The sequence below is a fragment of the Opisthocomus hoazin genome, chromosome 8 (genome assembly GCF_030867145.1).
Source record: "Opisthocomus hoazin isolate bOpiHoa1 chromosome 8, bOpiHoa1.hap1, whole genome shotgun sequence".
In the NCBI taxonomy this organism is placed as follows: Eukaryota; Metazoa; Chordata; class Aves; order Opisthocomiformes; family Opisthocomidae; genus Opisthocomus; species Opisthocomus hoazin.
Genome location: NC_134421.1, coordinates 2960537 through 2978774, shown reverse-complemented (window position 1 = coordinate 2978774; position 18238 = coordinate 2960537). Strand labels below are relative to the sequence as shown.

At 53.7% G+C, this 18238-nt stretch overlaps 1 protein-coding gene across 1 annotated transcript in view; it reads left to right on the top strand.

The window, feature by feature from the left end:
• The window catches only part of B4GALNT3 (beta-1,4-N-acetyl-galactosaminyltransferase 3), a 71612-nt gene that overhangs the window by 35739 nt on the left and 17635 nt on the right, over window positions 1–18238 (top strand). Inside the window, exons 2-7 of the mRNA XM_075428861.1 lie at window positions 7961–8064; window positions 8711–8788; window positions 15446–15541; window positions 16054–16144; window positions 17232–17332; window positions 17691–17758. Coding sequence (XP_075284976.1) covers window positions 7961–8064; window positions 8711–8788; window positions 15446–15541; window positions 16054–16144; window positions 17232–17332; window positions 17691–17758 — 538 coding nt within the window. The remainder of the gene's footprint in view (window positions 1–7960; window positions 8065–8710; window positions 8789–15445; window positions 15542–16053; window positions 16145–17231; window positions 17333–17690; window positions 17759–18238) is intronic.

The window sequence follows — 18238 nt, the reverse complement described above, 5'->3', positions numbered from 1 at the left end:
CCCAGCCAGTGTTTATCAGTTCCTCCCTTCCTCTAGGAAGCACGTTTCCTATACCTAGAGGGCAACAGCAGCAAGGTATTATTTAGCTCGTGAGTCTGGAGGTGAGACTGCAAGAGTGCCCTGGGTTGTTACAACTGCTCAGTTGGCTCTCTTGTTCCTGAGTGCAGTGCTCTTGCCCTTTCCTCTGTCATACTTCGCGTACTTTGAATGTTCTGCAGCTTATTGTCAGAGTTTGCAAACTCACAGACAGCAAAGCCATGCAGCTTCACAAAGCAGTGAATCAGAGTTGTAACTGGAGGAGGAATGGAGTAATTCCTCTGCGCATACAGTTTTTACCTTGTGATTTATCCCTGGAGGAGGCCAGCAATCATATTTGCAGGGTTCTGCATTAACCAGAAATGGAAGGTTTGCAGGGCTCCCTCTGTAGCAACAGGTTTCATAACTTCTTGAATCCTTTTAACTCCAGGAGTGTTGTTCTGATGTTGATCTGAGGGAAAGGAGTTCACTCTGTTCTGCCTATGGCTTTTATTGACTTAAATAAGTAACCAGAGAGACTGTCTTGGCCCGGCTCTACCCTTGAATGATTTTTTTTGGTAGTTTCTCTGGCCCCTTGTTTGTGATTCATGACTTGACCTAACCTTCACTCACCGCTATGGCCAGAAAACATTGACTGTTCCTTTTCACTTGATCCTTCCCCCACGTCTGTTCTTGGGAGGCCAGATAACACCTCACCTTTGTGCTGTGTACACTTGGCGTTGTGGGGTGCGTACATGCGTGTGTGGTAGCCTAGGAGCTGGGTGTTGCTTCCCCTGCAGCGTGGCACTAGCAACAGGGGTTTGCTCTGGATGGGCTGCGTGAAAAGCATGTCAAACTCTCTAAATACCGTCTTCCCTGGAGTGCGATGCGGCGCTGCCTTGGCCAGGAGAAAAGGAGATGGCTGCTGTCAGGCTGCAGCCACCAAACCGTGCTGCCTGGGGTGCGCAGCGTGGCGTGGCAGCTTGTCCCCGTGATCTCGGGGTGAAGGCGCTCCCAGTGCACTGCCTGTGTGAGTGGGGTGTAATCTAAATGGGAGCAGCTGGGGCAGGAGGTAGAGGTGAGGTTCATGTCCAGGGCAGGAGGCTCGACGCGTATGGATGTGAGAGACTGCGTGGCTCCCTGAGTTGAGCTCCTATGTCGTGTTGAGTTTCAAGCAACCTTCCCCAACATCTTTTGGACTAGTATGTTTTCATATTTAGGGATATGGGGTACTGCCCTTGCATGCCTGTTCAGCAACGGATAATATTGGGAAAGACCTCGAATCCCATTAAATTCCTTTGGGATGAGAGCAAATTGAAAAAAATCAACCAGGATAAGAGGAGAAAAAAGGCTGTTCAGGGGAGGGTTAGAACACCCTGCCGTGCTGAGGGATCTGTGGACGGTGCAGGTAATGAAGAACAAAACCCTGCCTCATACCTGCCAGATTTTTCTTGCCCTGTTCCTACAGCAAAAGAGGAGGAGGGCAGTCCTGGATCAGCAGGAAAAGACTTTTTGTGCAAACCAGCCTGCAGACCTACCGTTTCCTGAGGCCGCCGAGTGAATTCATTTAGCAGGGTTACAAAAGGGCTGGGTAGCATATGGGCGTTAATAGCATTTGCAGCTATGTAAGGAGCAGTGACAACAGCAGAGTAATCAAATCTCGTCCTTCGGAGGGTAAGCTGATCACCTGAGAGGGTCTGGGATTTCCCCCTCGCACAATTGCTGGGTACCTTCACAGGCTAATTGAAACGTCAGGCGCTGGCTGGGGCCAGGGGCATGGCAGTGGCTTGATGGATCTAATCTCCCAACCGACCGAGCAGCTCTGGTCACGCTGCTGCCCCGAGGCCTGATCGCTCCCCGGGTACTGCTATCTGTTATCTCTGGCTGCGGCTTTCTGGTTTTTTATTTTTTTTTAAATTTTTTTTTTCTCTTGAGCTGGGCTTCAAGTGCATTGCTCTGGCAGAGTTACAACCGCTGGATGAACTCTCCTCATCTTCACTTGCTGTTCCTGTACCTTCCTGTGCTGACTTTTAACCTGATAGCGGTAAAAGGCATAGCTAAGAAAAGGCAGACATGGCCCTGGGCCCTGACCAGCTCCGGGGCAAGAAACATCATCTTATTTCCTCTTGTTACAGCCTTTCTGCCCCTTAACGGCGGGTCTGCTGGGACAGGTGGCCCCAGCCTGGCTGCCTCTTGCAGGGGTTTCTGCTGTATGACGCAGCGTCTGTGTCGGCCTCCTCTTCAGCCTCCTTTCCTTTTCTTTGTGTCCTGCTGCCTGTATTTCCAGAAGTGAGCTCAAGTTGTGAGGGCTTCCCATCGGAAATCCAGAGGGACAGCTGAGGCTCAGCCCCAGTGGGCATTTGGGTCCTCAGCAGGCAGCTGCCAGCCTGCCTGATGGGAACAGGGAGAAAAAGGACCCCTTTTAGAATCATAGAATCATAGAATGGTTTGGGTTGGAAGGGACCTTAAAGGCCATCTAGTTCCAACCCCCCTGCCATGGGCAGGGACATCTTCCACCAGACCAGGTTGCTCAGAGCTCCATCCAGCCTGGCCTTGAACCCTACCAGGGAGGGGACAGCCACAGCTTCTCTGGGCAACCTGGGCCAGTGTTTCACCACCCTCATGGGGAAGGATTTCTTGCTAATATCTAATCTAAATCTGCCCTCTTTTAGTTTAGAGCCGTTCCCCCTTGTCCTATCGCTACACCCCCTTGTGAAAAGCCCCTCTCCATCCTTCCTGTAGGCCCCTCCAGGCACTGGCAGCTGCTCTAAGGTCACCCCAGGAGCCTTCTCTTCTCCAGGCTGAACAGCCCCAGCTCCCTCAGCCTGTCCTCGTAGCAGAGGTGCTCCAGCCCTCGGATCATCTTCGTGGCCCTCCTCTGGACCCACTCCAACACATCCATGTCCTTCTTGGGCTGGGGGCTCCAGAGCTGGATGTAGGACTCCAGATGGGGTCTCACGAGAGCGGAGTAAAGGGGCAGAATCCCCTCCCTCGCCCTGCTGGCCACGCTTCTCCTGATGCAGCCCAGGACACAGTTGGCTTTCTGGGCTGCCAGCACACATTGCCGACTCATGTTGAACTTCTCACCCACCAGTACCCCCAAGTCCTTCTCCTCAGGGCTGCTCTCGAGCCACTCTCCGCCCAGCCTGTACTTGTGTTTGGGATTGCCCCAAACCACGTGCAGGACCTTGCACTTGGCCTTGTTGAACTTCATGCGGTTCATGCAGGCCCACCTCTCCAGCCTGTGAAGGTCCCTCTGAATGGCATCCCTTCCCTCCAGCGTGTCAACCGCACCACACAGCTTGGTGTCGGTGGCAAACTTGCTGAGGGTGCACTCAGTCCCACTGTCCTGGTGATGGGTGCTCCCTACTGTGCTTGAACCTTGGACCACTGGTGTGCAAAGACAGAAAGAAAGTTGGAGCTCTGCTTGTAGAAAAGAGGTCGCCCAACTGTTTGGTTGTTGACATAGGGAAAATGCCCTGGAGGTTGGCGTGAGGATAAAAACCACAGTTTGGGTGGGCACTGCACAAAACCCCTGTCATTGCCGTGAATCTGGCGGCTCTTCTGCCCCTCCACAGTGCCTCTGAGAACATCTCCTTGCTCATCAGGTCCCTCTCGGCACAAAATCGTACAGATCTCCGCGTCCATGATGCTCTGGTGCCAGCCACACCATTGCAGGCAGGGCTGGCAAAGGGACAGGTTTGACGTCACACTGTGTGTGGTGTAACCATGGGCCGCTGGAAGCACGGATGCTGCTCTGCCTTGGCTCCTGGGGTCTGCTGTGGTGCTCATGTGGCCACCAGCCGGCTCAGTTGGGCAAGCTGGCCCAGCAGAAAGCCACGTGCCTTTCTTTGTCTCGGCTGGATTTTAGATGAATCAGTGCCCTGAACTGTCCGTGGCAGCCGTGGGGAGGCTGGTCCTGATTCCAAGGAGGGGGACTATATGGCAGCAAGGCTGGCTGCTGCTTCTGGCAAGCTGTGCCCGCACCAGGGTTGCCTTCCTTGAAGGTGTTGGGGTGAAAAATAGCCTTGGAAAAGAACCGTTGTGCTTCGGGAAGTGATGGGAGGTAAATGCCCAGAAGAGAGAAGGGCTAGGAGTTGGCAGGCACATCTGTCTGACAGGCTAATGGCAGCAAAGCCTGGCCCAACATCTTCACCTATTCACCTGGCTGTGGGACAGGCTTTACCCGAGCCTTTGATTTCTCCCTTTACATTTTTTTGCCTTTTCCTGTCCTAACGAGAACCGGTTTTGTAGAGGGGCTGGAGCAAAACCATCAAAGCTAATAGTTCTGGCATTCCATCTTAGTAATACTGAAGTGTTTGCTGAGGTATTTTAGTTGCCGCCTACTGCTTTTTTCCAGGCGTATTCTTGTTGACTTTAAATAGCCATCAAGAAAGTGCTGCAGCAGCTGGGCTGCTGTGCGGAGCTGATGGAGACCTCAAGCACGGGTTGAACCTGTGGTGGGTCACCTCGATCTGGTGCTCTTGAGACAGAGCAGTGGACGTAGCCACAGGGCTCTGCTCTCCAGCCATCACGTAGGAGAGGGTACCTGCAAGGAGAGGTCTTGAATCCTGTGGCATGTGCTGGGGAGAAAACCTTCTCTGTGTCCTCAGCCAGCGGTTGGCCTCGGCAGGTCTTCTGGCTACAGGAAGCTGGAGGAGCTCTGTCTCTTTTCTGTAGCTCCTTCCCTCCTCATAGCGAGGAACACATGGGCAAAGCCAGGTTCTTCTCCAAGGGTGCCCCATGGAGATCCCCAAGGAAAAGCCAGTCTTTAGAGAGAAACTGGAGTGCCAAGAACTTTCTCTGAGGGGAGTGTTTATCCTATTATTTTCCGAAAATCATTTCCTACCATGCTGGGAAATTAGCCAGCCAAAGTACAAATTACCCAGCAAGGAAATCGCTACCTCCAGATTAATTCCGAGCTGTTTTGTCTCTTCCGTGTTTGGCTGATGTGAGTGTTAGGTAAATGTTTGTACAGCACAGGGAATTGCCCCTCTGTTTCTTCTCTTTTCTAAGGGTCAGAGAAATGGCAGCCGTTGGCACTTGCGTGCAGCCGGGCTTCCATGCCTGCTGCGAGCGGGCTGCGTGCCAGCCGTGCGCGGGAGCCGAAGCGGAGACGAGCCGGCCACAGTGGCCAGCAGCCTCTTCCCAGGAGACACGGGTTCCTGACGCTTCATCCTGAACTTGTTCTGCAGAGCAGTGAAGTCCTGAGTTTAGCAATGAAATCAGATAATCTCTCCCCTCCGCGCAAAAGATAAAACCTGCTTCTCTTGGTGTCCTCCCTAGGTGGATCTCCAGGAGTGAATCGACTTTTTTGTTGCCGGTTTTTTATTCCTGCTTTAATTGGTTCCTCTCTAATTTAGCCAGTCCCACTCATCTGGGTCTCTCTGAAAAAAAACCTTTGCTCTCCTCTCCCACTGGTGCAGTGAGCCCTGGAAGTAGTGAGTGCTGAATGCCGTGCGAACTACAACGTCTGTGTCAGCCCCGTTGCAAGTGGGGCCACGTGTCCGTCCAGCTGCAGGACACTCAGACACAGTGGTTCCTGCTTCGTTGCTCTCAACAAGGTGGAAGCTCACCAGGTAGATGTTATTTTTTTGTGAAGACACAGGAATTTCTCGAATTTCTTTCCCATGACAGTCAATCCCTGAAGCAAAGCACGAGATGTGCTTAGCTGCGTTAATCAGTAGGTTACTCACCCGGAGTGTCTGACTGAAAAATCTCCTGCGGAAGATAAATATTGATGTTGATATTTTTGGTCATAGACTTAAACCTGTAACTTCAGATCAGAATCTGGGGGTGGGAAGACCTAGATGAGAAATTTGTGACTGAACATCAGCTAACAGGGCCTGAATGGAACCCGCACATCTAAGGCAACACTCACGTCAGGAGAGCAGGACGTCCTCGTTGGCTCTGAGTCTTGGCTCTCGGTCGCATCTCTGACTACGTACTTTCACATTTTCCACATCTCTTGCTCTTTCTTTTCATTAATTGTCCTCTTCTTTTCACCACATCAGAGGAGGTGGCCTCAGCGTTTTTGCTTTCTGCTCACCTCTGCCAGACCCTGGAGCACCCAGAATCAGGAGCAAGTAGAGACGGAGTTTTGCAACCTTGTTTGTAGGTGCAAGAACAGGCCAAGAGTTTAGCACAGTTGGGGAGGATCAGTCAAAGGGTCGTTTGTGAATTCCAGTTCCTGGGCTTGTTTTGGGTTTGCCTTGGCCTCTACATAGCTCAGATATTTTGGAGCTGATCTAAATCATGTGGCTTGCAAATGGCCTCTCCAAAGCAATCGGATGGAGCGTGCTGCTACTTCAGCCACAGTGGATCTTCTGTGCTGCTGGGTTGGATGAGCAGGGTGACGATGGGTGGGTGGGCTGAAGATGGGTATGCTGGCTCTGAAAGGGTGGAAGTTTCCCCAGCAGTGGGCTGTGCTCCCCCGTCAGAGCATGTCCCTGCTGCTTCGGGCTTCAGGAGCAGCGCGGAGGGCTCGGAAGGGTGGGTGTCAGGAGGATGGGGCCAGACTCTTTTCAGTGGTGCCCAGCGACAGGACAAGGGGCAATGGGCACAAACTGAAGCCGAGGAAGTTCCATCTGAACATGAGGAAGAACTTCTTCCCTCTGAGGGTGATGGAGCCCTGGAACAGGCTGCCCAGGGAGGCTGTGGAGTCTCCTTCTCTGGAGATATTCAAGACCTGCCCGGACAAGGTCCTCTACAGCCTACTGTAGGTGACCCTGCTTCGGCAGGAGGGTTGGACTGGGTGACCCACAGAGGTCCCTTCCAACCCCTACCATTCTGTGATTCTGTGATTCTGTCTCCATGCTCAGGGAAACATCCCGTCAGCTTCAGGTCTCTGTAGACCAAGGCAGCCGGCTTCTCTGGGCCTCCTGGAGCTTTGGGGATGATTTCCATGGGCAGAGAGCCTGGCCCCGCTCCCTGGTGCGTGGATATTGAGCTGGTCTGCCACCAGCCTGCGGGAAGCGAGTGCTCGTGGAGGTTTTGGCGCTTGCGCTCTTCACAATGAAGCTGTCATGCAGCGTGGGCACAGCGCTGAGCTGCTGGCAGGTTGGTTGGTTGCTGACTCAATGCCAAAATGTTTAGCAGGTCTGAAAACTGCGGAGTGGGAGCCACCGTAACACTGCTGGGAGGCGCGAGCTCTGCTCACCAGCACTGCCTCGTTAGTGGTACAGACAGTGGTTATGGAGAGCTACGAGATTCTACTGCATCTGCTCATCTTTGTCCCTCCTAAGCCCAGGAGGCCAACAGAGTGGTAGAAGGAAACCGAAAACATATCCTGGCTCCTGGGTTGAGCAGACTGGTGGGGGAAGGGGTGTCAAATGACGTTGCTTTTGAACCTGGAAGCTGACTTCACTTAAATAGCGATGTCCTTAACCACGTCGCTGCTGATGTTTTAGGCGTTACAGCTGAACATCCCATCAAGTGCATTCTTTGCCATCATTTCCTTCAAGGAAAGAAGATTGAAAGCTTTTGTTGTGCAAATAGGTGCATATTCAGAATAATGCTCTTTTGGTGGTTAAAGCAGTTAGGAATCTGGTTCTTATGTTTTTTTCATTGATATTGCTAGTTAAAAAAATAATTGCTTGTCTTTAGTTTGATGAATGGGATTATCTGTGGGATCTACAAAGAGGTTCCCAGTCCCATAGTGATCAATGAAACCTCTGACATGTATTTTAGAACTATGATGAATCTTTAATATAACAATTTAATAAGAAGAAAGGAAGATCTTTTAAAGAAGACAAAGGCAATTTCTGTTTCTCTCTGTGTCACTCTGCCAGCTCCAAGTAATGTAAACAACTCCTGGTCTCTGCTGGACCGTTCCACAGTGGTAGAGATCTCTCAGCCTCGCAAAGGACCAGTTTATTCTGGTGACCACTGTGGTTTCTTTTTTTTAGCCTGTGCTCTGACATCTCTTTCTGTTTCCTCTGTGTAGGGTATGAGAGCTGGAGGGAGCTGGCTAAGGCTCTGGCAGACACGAATGTCCCGGGTGGGGACCCAAGCCTTCAATTTTACTATCTGCAGAAGCTGGGACGCCAGGTGAGGAGGCTTGGGATGTCTTCTGAACGCTTGGAAGGGCAGACCTTCTTTTCTGATGCTGGCCCCAAGGGACAGCTCTCTCTTCATGCAGGAAAGAGAGCATGCCACAGGGCAAAATCTGAGCTGATTCACAGCAGTGTTAATGTACAATGACTCCACTGTAGTCAATTAATTTATTTTAGATGTACTAAGCCGCAGCAGTGGGCTGAAGCTGGCTGGGTATGTGGCACAGGAAGGTAGCACTAAGCAGGATGGAAGCAGAAATGTAAGGTCAGAGAGTTTGCAGCTTTCTAATGAACCACATCAGTAGTGTAGCCTGAAGGAAGCGTTGGAAGAGCTGTTGCTTGGACCTTTTTTAAAGAAGGATTGGGGAAAAAAAAAAATGGAGAGTGACCAAAGTTTTACCTCTCTGCTAGCAAAACAGTTATGAAGCGCTGGTATCCTTTCCCCTCAGTAGCTCACCACAGAAATTTGCTGTGAAAAAAGCCAGGGAGCATTTTCACCTTATTATGACCACGATAGCTGGTCCATCCTTTCGAAAAGGAGCTTGGGAGCTTGCTGTTTTCTCACATGTTCTTGAACCACCTTCTGTAGGTGTCAGCTCCGGGTCATTTATCAGGTTGTTTTGACTTTACTTGTATTTCAGAATGAATTGCTGCAAAGAGGTGGGAGGAATAAATCGAATTACGCAGCTGTGGACAAGCCTGTGTCCTGGATGCCGGAGGTGGGTGCCTTTCTCCATCGTTTTGTGTGAGGGAGCTGTAGCTAGAGACCTGTGCAGCCAGAACAGAAGACAGGGACCTCTGCCTGGAAATTCATTTGCTTCACTAGAATTCCGTTCCCTATTATCCCCTCCTGGCATAATGACACTTACAGACCCGAGTAATCATCTGGAAAGACAGGAGTGTCCAGATTCCTGATAATTTGGTGTCCCCCCCAGCCATCAAGGCACCAAGCACCCACCCACAAATCTCTGAGAGCAGGCAGCCCGCTACCTCCCCAAAAGGTGAAGTCTGTTCAGGGCTGGCAGGGCGCAGGGCCAAGCACTCAACAAGCAAATATACGACTGTGACATGCAGAAGTGTCACGCTCTGCTCTTGCTCTGGTATTTGCTTGCTGTCCAACTCATATGCATTGTGTGTAGAGATTTCTCCACTTCAGTGGCACTTCTGATGAACAGAGACCTTCTCTGGTGACCCTTGAAGACTGGGGTAAACATTCCCTTTGTTTCCTTCATGCCTCATTTGTTCTTTCCTCTCCTGTTCCCTTATCTCGCCATTCCTCTTCAGATAAGGGAGCAATGCAGCCTGCTGATAGTGAGAGGGACACCAGGCAGGGGCCATTTGCCTAATGGAGTCAGCTCACTAAATTCCTCGAGGTGATTAGAGACCCACACAAATTAGAAGGGGCTCTGGGGCTGCCCTGGGGAGGGAGCCCGCTGCTGTCCCTGCACTCAGGGCACCAGAAAGCGCCTGCCTCCAGCCGTCGCGCTGGGCAGTTCAGATCCCTGCGGCGGGAGCTAAAGCTTTCCTGGAAGCAGCCAGCACCAGTCACCCTCCAGTGCCCAGAACCAGACCATGCCCTGTGTCCGCCGGTGTGCGGCAGATAGGCCACGAGAAGACTTTGAGACCTAGGGCAGACAGATACCAAACTGGGGAGCTGGTTTGGGTGGCCTCACCCTACTCATGCACCCTGCTGTTCTCCCCATCAGCCCTCTGATGCTGCTCCTGTGAAGTGCCTGACTCCTTCTCCAGCTGTCCCTTGGTGTCTAGAAGACAAAATTTCCTGCCCTTGCTGCGGCACTCTGTCTGTACCCAGGGGGTCAGCAGAGCCACCCTGCCTGCCAACAGAAGCCAACGGTTCACCAGTGCCAGCTGTGGGAGGTGGAGAGGGATCCACGGGCACAGCTCTGTATGGAGCTGCTTGCTGTTCTCTTAACCACCGGCTGAAATTTCTCCTGGCCTGGCGATTAAGGTTTTCTGTAACTCTGCCCAAATTAATTACCCAGGGTCTGTGATCCCATTATGCCCTCCCCGCAACATCTCAAGAACTTAATTGAAGCCTGATTCCCCCTGGCGTGAGGGGCGGCAGGTTGCCTCCCACAGGTCGGGGAGCTGGGCCTGCTTTGAATAGAGACGTATATTCCTGGCAAATATAAATAATTAGCAGGATTTCAGGGTGAGCTGGCAGCCAGGATGGCCAAAAACCGACAGGTTTCTGTTTTCCTCTTTCGATTAAATTGGCAGCTGAAGTCTTCAGCCTTGGATAATGTGGTGGGAAAGTGTGCGCGTAAGAAATCCTTAATGAAGTTATACCCCACATGGGGGGAAAGCAGCGTTCAGCCTCCCTCCTGGCTTCCTCGAGATGTCCGTGCACACGATCCCTACCACCACTGTCCCTTCCAGGCACCGGGGCAAAGTCTTCCAGCTCGCAGCGTCACCCACTGCCTCCTCAGGCTGGAGAGCTGCGGGACGTTTGGTTTCACAGAATCACAGAATCACAGAATAGTAGGGGTTGGAAGGGACCTCTGTGGGTCACCCAGTCCAACCCTCCTGCCGAAGCAGGGTCACCCAGAGCAGGCTGCACAGGACCTTGTCCAGGCAGGTCTTGAATATCTCCAGAGAAGGAGACTCCACAGCCTCCCTGGGCAGCCTGTGCCAGTGCTCCGTCACCCTCAGAGGGAAGAAGTTCTTCCTCATGTTCAGACGGAACTTCCTGTGCCTCAGTTTGTGCCCATTGCCCCTTGTCCTGTCACTGGGCACCACTGAAAAGAGCTTAGGTCCCTGGAGTGTCCCCACTTGGCACTGCCGTAGGTGTGGGGGGATTTTCAGAAATGCAGCTGGTTAGCTCCATCCTTCTCGTTTACCTCTGCAAAAACCTCTCTTCGGCTCTGGGGGAGAAAGGTCTGGGCAGCACTGGGCAGCATTTAAAATGTCCCCTCTTCACATCTGTGCAGCCTCAGGGCTTCCTTCTTGCTGGAAGGAGGTGCGAGGGATGTCTGGGAGCGCAGCCTGTTGCAGGCAGTGCCTGTGTAGGTGCATGGGTGCTGCATGAAACCAGGGCGTTGTGCCAGGCCACCCCCTTGCCCCCCAGCCTGCCCTAAGAGGAAGCACCCTTTGCTTAGAGGACTAAAAGCTAAAGCTATTCCAGCTCTCTCTGTCCCTGCCCACGTCCCTTCCTTGCCTGCTCACGCGAGACAGGGGGGCTCTGTTGCTAACTTGTCTTGATGGATTCCCGCAAGTGCCGGGCACGGCAGAGCTCGCAGCAAAGCCCAGCTGCTGGCTGCTGAATGTCACCCAGGCAGGGGAGCTGGGCCAGGCAGGAGGAGGGGCCGCGGCCGCTCTGCCGAGACAGAAGACCCTTATGAACTCCGGAGTTTCCAGTTGGCAGCACAATGCCGCCTTTCTTTCCTAGCTCAGGCCCTCTCTGTGTCCCGTTTCCCATCCCCGGCGCCGCGCGTTCGCTGGGCTGCACGCAGCTACGCAGCTTGATTTGCCTCCGCGATGCCAAAGCCGCCCGGGATTAAATTAGGAAAGACCTCTCTTCTCCATCCTGCTCCGCTTCCAGGGCAGCGGGTCGTGTCTGCGCTGCTGCAATCCCCCCAGCTTTGCTGCTTGCCGTGGCCCCGGCCTCTGCTGCTGCTGCTGCTTCGCCTTTCTTCCCTGGGGCTCCTTGCTGACCGGGAGCTGGTGGGTGGGTGGTGCCACCCTCCTGGGGGTCTGGGCTGGGAAGAGAGGTCTGTGCTCTCTGTGCCCGATCCTCCTTTGCGGTCTGTTTTCCTAGGAGGGGATGATAATCTAAAATTCCGTGCTAGAAGGAAGCGGAAATGCCAAAGCCTCTTAAGGCAAAGCTGGGGCTGCAGGCGGGCGTGAATTCAGCACGGTCAACGGGAAGGGTCTGCGCTGGGGCTGGGAGCCCAGCCGCGTTCCCGGAGCCGCAGGGGCTGCTGCGTCGACACCGACATGGGGCTGTCCCAGCTTTCACCTCCCTGCGTGTGTTAAGGTTCAGCTGTCCCTTCCCTCGGGCAGTGCTGTCACTTCGTGCCCGTGGCGTTGTGCTCAGGAGGGCATCAGCCTGCCCAGACCTCCTTGGGAAGAACAGCTCTTGCACGCGCGCTCCTGGGCACGGTCATGCCATGCTGACACTGCCCTTGCGCACGACCTGTGCCCGCTTCGGATCCAAGCTGGGTCCTTGCAATGCTGCTGTTTCAGCAGGGTGCAGATAAGCAGCTGGGAGGTGGGGTTGGGATGGGGAGGAAGCCAAAGGTCAGGAGTAGCCCTCTAAATGGGAAGCCACAGACCGCCTGATACCAGCTCCCACCAAAAACCCAGACTCTTGACTTCTGTTCCTGGTTCTGGCCAAATCGGTCTATCCAAAATTTTCAAAGCAGATGTTTTTAAGGGGAGAAGGGGAACTTCACTTGTTGCTTACCAGGTCCGGAATTTCCAGCCCTTTGAAAGCCAGGGCTAGGTAGTTACAAGCTGGGAACCCAAACTCAGTAGCCATGTTTTAGAAAGTCCCATCGACGTTTCTCAGGATCTGTGTGCATGAATTGGGAATGATGGTGCGTTTATCTGTTGCTGCAATCTGCAAAAGCCCCAGGTGGGACATTTTTACTGCGTGTTCCGGAGGAGACCCGAATAGCAAACGAAGGAATTTCTCAGCTGCCTGCAATGGGCAGCCGTGAGTTGGGTTGGAGGGACAGAGGTGATAGGGTTTCAAAACAGCTGCTGCACCGATGACTTGTGGGGGCCTAAAATTAAAGCCTAGCTCAGTTTTCAGTCCCAGAGCAGCGCTTTGGGCAGCCAGCACTTATCTGTCAAGAATGTTCTTATTTTCCCTTTCGGAGGAAGCAGAGAGTAAGTTAGGCTGCTGTAGCTCAGGACAAAATATGTTGCTTTAGAAAAGACTCTGAAACTGCATGCAAGATACTCTTCTTATTTACCAGTTAATTGTTTCTAATAGCTGTGAGCACAGGAGAGTGAAGCGATCTGATTAGCTCCTGCCAGAATCTCCTTTCAGGTAGCTTTGTAAAGACTTTGGAGACAGGGGTGTCCATCTCAGGGACCATCTCTTACAGCATTGGTGGAGCACCTAGTAGAGTGGTGTCCGCCTTATTTTGTAGCAGGCTGCCCACTCCCTAATACTGCCAAACTCTGCAGTAAATTATTGTATTAGGATGGGACTGGTCCAGGTTTCCTCTGGAAATATTTCAGCAAGTCTAGCTTTTGGGACTTCCCTCATACAGATCTGTTTTGGCGTTTGGGCCACCCCGCGCCCGAGCCAGCCCAGCTCCATCGTAGTCCTGAGCCTCAGGAGCATCCCCTGGGTCTGTCTTCACCGGGAGGGGACTCCAGTGCCGGCCTCTCCACGGTGTGGGAGTGTTGTGCTACACTGGAGAGAGATCCGAGCCCGCTATCTGCAGCGTGCAAACAATTCTCTTCAGAAGAAACACCAGCATCGCTTGGGGACGGCAGCAGGCTGCCTTAAGCCTCAGCTTCTGGCTGTGACTCGCTGTGGGAGCCCAGACTGTTCATTTCGCTTCGTGTTCCACAAGAAACAACACTTGCCATTGTTTGGTTTGGCTGAGAAAAGAAGTGTAAGACCCTTGGGTTTGAACCTGGATTTGGCCAAGGGGCATGCGACTGCCCAGCAATTACGTTCCAGTTCAGCACTGGTCCTGCTTCCAGTGATTTATTTGTATCGCAAGCCCCTGTGGAGTCCCAGGTTTCTCTTGGCTGCATCCATCACCCCAAGCCCTCTGTGTAGTTCCTCTCTGGCTTTGTGCAGCATCACTCTGGGGAATTACATCCACTTTGTCTCGCTGTTTTTCCTCTTGCTCGATGGGCAGAATCCAGGCTGAGGGATGTCAGCAGAGGAGGAAAGAAGAGGAGATAGTAGTGGGGGATGACAGGAGCTTGCAGACGTCAGTCAAGCCCTGGCAGTGTGGACACCAGTGAGAGAGGGCTGACGAGACCACTCATGAACAGCAGTGCTTGTGAATGTGTTTTGCCTGGCACGCAGAGATGGTTTTCACGTGCATGACTAAAGCCCACAGCTCGCAGGGAGCATGACTGCATAAGCTGCTGCCAGGCCAAGTCTGCTCCGCGTCCTTCCATCAAGCCCCGGTTTATTACAGAACAAACCCCCAACCTGCTATGCTGGGAAAAAGAGCTCCGTGAAGCAGTTTCTGTGCCAGGAGTGCACGGAGGGCTTGGGCCCTCCTCTACCCTGCTGCTTCAGCTCTGCTTGAGAGACTCCCCAGGAAAAATTAAGAATTTGCTGCCATCTGTAGACATTTAGGTGCTGTTCAGGCGGTTTCCCCGGCCCTGCTCACGCAGCCCTTATCTAGGCAAGACAGCAGCAGCAAAACCTCCCCGATCCCAAGGCAACCTATTCCTTTCTTCAGCATTTCCCCATCTAAGGTAGCTTCTGCAGTCTCCAGCTTATTTATTCTTTGTTGTCGGATGCCGGTGCTGCGAGGAGGGTTCCGGCATCCAGCTCCGCTGGTTGCACACGGAGAGCTCGGACTTTGCTGGGGGACAGCCAGCTCCTCCCTTCTGCATGGCTCTGACAAAAAGCAAGTCTGTCCCTCGAGGAGCGTATGGCTGAAATACCGTGGCAGCCAGCAAGCTTGTCCCAGCAAAGCTGTGCTCCGGGTCTCCGTCGGGCACTGATGGCCTCTCCTGGCGGGGCCGGCTGGGTGGTGGGGACAGCCATCTGTACCCACACTACACACCCTCCTGCCTGTCTGGGAGGGACCCCACAGCGTTTCTGCGTCTCTGTGGGCACGCGGAGGCCGTGCTGCTGCTGAGCTACCTGCGCTGCTGCTCCCCACCCTGCTAAGCCTCCGTCTCCCTCTCCCCACCGTTCTCCATGAGCTTCACCTCGCAGGCATGCTCTGAGAAGGGGATCTGCCATCTCCCCTCCCAAGGTGTCCACTCTTCTTTGGGGCAGGAAAATAGCCCTGAAGTGGTGAGGGAGTCCAAAACACCTTCCTGGAGGACATAAGACCCTACACTCTCTTTGCTGAATCATGGGGGCCTGTGGCCACCCTACAGCGTGTCCCACACAGCATCCTCAGAGCACAGCCCTCTGGTTAAAAACCTCCTTGATGGAGCAAAATGGAGTGAACTCCAGCCACTTAACCAAGATGTCCTGAGCATTGTCACAGTTCAGAATGTCACCTGTGACAGCCCCGCTCAGCAGACGAGAAACGGGTCTGGACCCACGTCTCCTGCAGACCAGCCCATTGCAGCAGCATCTTCCTTTGCTCTCACAAGCACTCCAGTGCCGGGGGCCGTGGCCAAGGTTGGCAGAACAGGGGAGGGACCCAGGGGAGGGACACAGCAACTCATGGTGCCCCACTTCTGCCCCCCAGTTCCAGGGCCAGGCCAATCTGCACGTGTTCGAGGACTGGTGCGGCAGCTCCACTGAGCAGCTCAGGAAGAACCTCCACTTCCCCCTCTTTCCCCACGTGAGTAAGACCGCAACACCCTCTGTCCCACGCTTCCCAGCTCTGCTTCCCAGCTGGATTGTCCCTGCTCCCTTCGCCTCCTGTCCCTGTCCCTCTCCGTCACCTCCTCTGTCCTCCTGCTGAGGGAGCGGGGAGCTTTCACAAGGGTTCAGTGGTGGCAGCTCTTATGCTGCACGGGGAAGGCTCATTTTACCCATGCTGACCTGCCAGGCCTCGGACACGGGGTGAAGGAACCCTGTGTTTGGTGCTCTCCCTCCAAGTGGCTAACGAACACCACGTCCGTCCCATCACCACCATCTCACCGGCATCCCCCACGCAGCTCTCCCCTCTGCAGCAGCAGTTGGTCTCTCATCTGGCCTGCTCTCTCCCACTGCCTCCATCACATACTGTGCCCCATCCTCCTCCCAGAGCAAACCTCATACTTCCCTCCGCCCATCTGTCCCAGGGTTTTTTTGTGTCCCTCATTGTTCCTGTCACATCTAATTATTATTTTTTTTCTTCTTCCACCTCAGACACGAACTACTCTGAAGAAGCTGGCTGTGTCCCCAAAATGGACCAACTACGGTCTCCGTATATTTGGCTACCTGCATCCTTTCACCGACGGTGAGGGCTCTGAGGCTGCTGTGCCGCCGCTCGCGTCTCTTCTCACCTGGCCCTCCCTCCCCTCCTGGCGCTGAACCACTGGTGCCCACACCCCGGCAAGCCCAACGCCAGGTCCCTCCTGCCAGGTCCCTCACCTGGGCAGCCCAGGTGTGCGTGGCTGGCCGTGGCCTTGGCGCGGGGACATCTGCCTCCCCTGTAGGCTGGAAAGGAAAGCACAGAAAACAGATGAAAAACAACGCTGTTGTGAATGCACAGCCCCTTGGCGTGCAGAGGGGCACGAGCAATCCCTGAGCTTTTCCTCCCTCCCTCGCGTGCACGGGACTGTACATGACATCATTGATGTTCCTGCTGCTCCCCGGGTGCATGAACACCAGCTGACAGCAGCTCTTTGACAGAGCCCTGGCCCAGGCTGCCCAGGGAGGCTGTGGAGTCTCCTTCTCTGGAGATATTCAAGTCCTGCCTGGACAAGGTCCTGTGCAGCCTGCTCTGGGTGACCCTGCTTCGGCAGGGGGGTTGGACTGGGTGACCCACAGAGGTCCCTGCCAACCCCGACCATGCTGTGTCGGGGTTGGAAGGGACCACTGTGGGTCATCTAGTCCGCCCATCTGCGTGCTGCTCCCCGGAGCAGCCTGCTGGCACTCACCCACACCTCCTGGTCCACTGGCCCTCGACCACCAGCCCTGTAACCCCAGCCAGAACAATGAGACTCAAGCATCTCTGGCTCCCTTCGTAGCTCCACGTGCACGCTCCTCCATCCAAACACAGCTTCTCACACAGAAGTCTGGTCTGGAAACAAAAGTGGAGGCAGGGAGACTTTGCATGGGCTCGTTAGCTTTCATGGTTAGATGTCAGGTGAAGCCGGTGCAGGAGGGATAATGAAGCAGTTGCATCGGTGAAGTCTTGTTTTCAATTACTGCAGAGTTAGAGAAGTCAGAGAGATTCAAAGGGGTCGGGGTTGGTAATATATAAACGGAAGGTATCATCTCACCAGGAAAAATGGTGAAGACAGCATTTTAGAGGAGCGGGATCTGTTCTGTGCCCAAGCCCTTACCCCAGAGCCCTGCTTACTCCCTCCGTCTCTCAACAGGGGAGTTTCAGTTTGCCATTGCTGCGGATGACAATGCTGAGTTCTGGCTGAGTCCAGATGAAAAGACCTCTGGCCTCCAGCTGCTGGCCAGTGTTGGCAAGGTACAGTGCATGCTGCATGGCTTCTTCCATCAAGACTGTAGTGTTTCTGTGGGGACGGAGACCTTCCTGCCTTACATACTTCCTTGGACTGTCCAAGTTTCTTTTCCTGCCCAACTACAGACACCACCGCCAAAGATGCCGGATGGGTATGGCACAACATACCTTAAGCCAGTTACATATTGGCAGTGCTGTTGGGAGCCCCGTGTTCGTGGCTAAGGGGCTTAAATCTGTCCACAGGTTGTGGATCTCACAGACAGCTTACCAAGAGGAGTAGCTCAGTTTTCCCTCTTCATCAGTCCAAGTGCAGTAACCAGGGAAGAAACACATTTTAACTAGAGCGTTTTCTGTCTCTTCACAGACAGGGAAGGAGTGGACCGCACCAGGGGAGTTTGGCAAATTTCACAGCCAGCAATCGAAGATGGTGAGGTGAGTGAGCGGAGCCCCTCGTTCCCAGCCATCTCTGCACACGGGCAGGAAATCACAAGGACAAGGAAAACGAACCCAGGCTTGTTCTGAAGAATTTAGCGATATAGAGAAAGGGATTACTCTGGGGTATCGCCAAAGCTGAAGTGACACATCCGCACCTGTGCCAGTTGCTTTGCTGATTCACTGCCGAAATACCACACTGAGTTTTTCTTCCCTGGAGGAAGCAGCCACCAGGAGACGCAGACTCCTCTATATGAACTGCATCCCGAGCTTCCTGCCTTGGAGCTGGCCAGGTTTCCCAGAGGCCAAAACCCAGCAGGCAAGACTGAAAGGGAGCTATTCAGAATTAACTGAGAAGGGTCTGGAGCACTCCAGGTGCACAAGGGAAGCTACCTGTCTCGCTGTCAGCATCTGGATTTTCTTGGCAGTCCTAGCCCTGCTCACCCTGAGAATTAGGTTCAGTCATTGTCTGCTGACAAG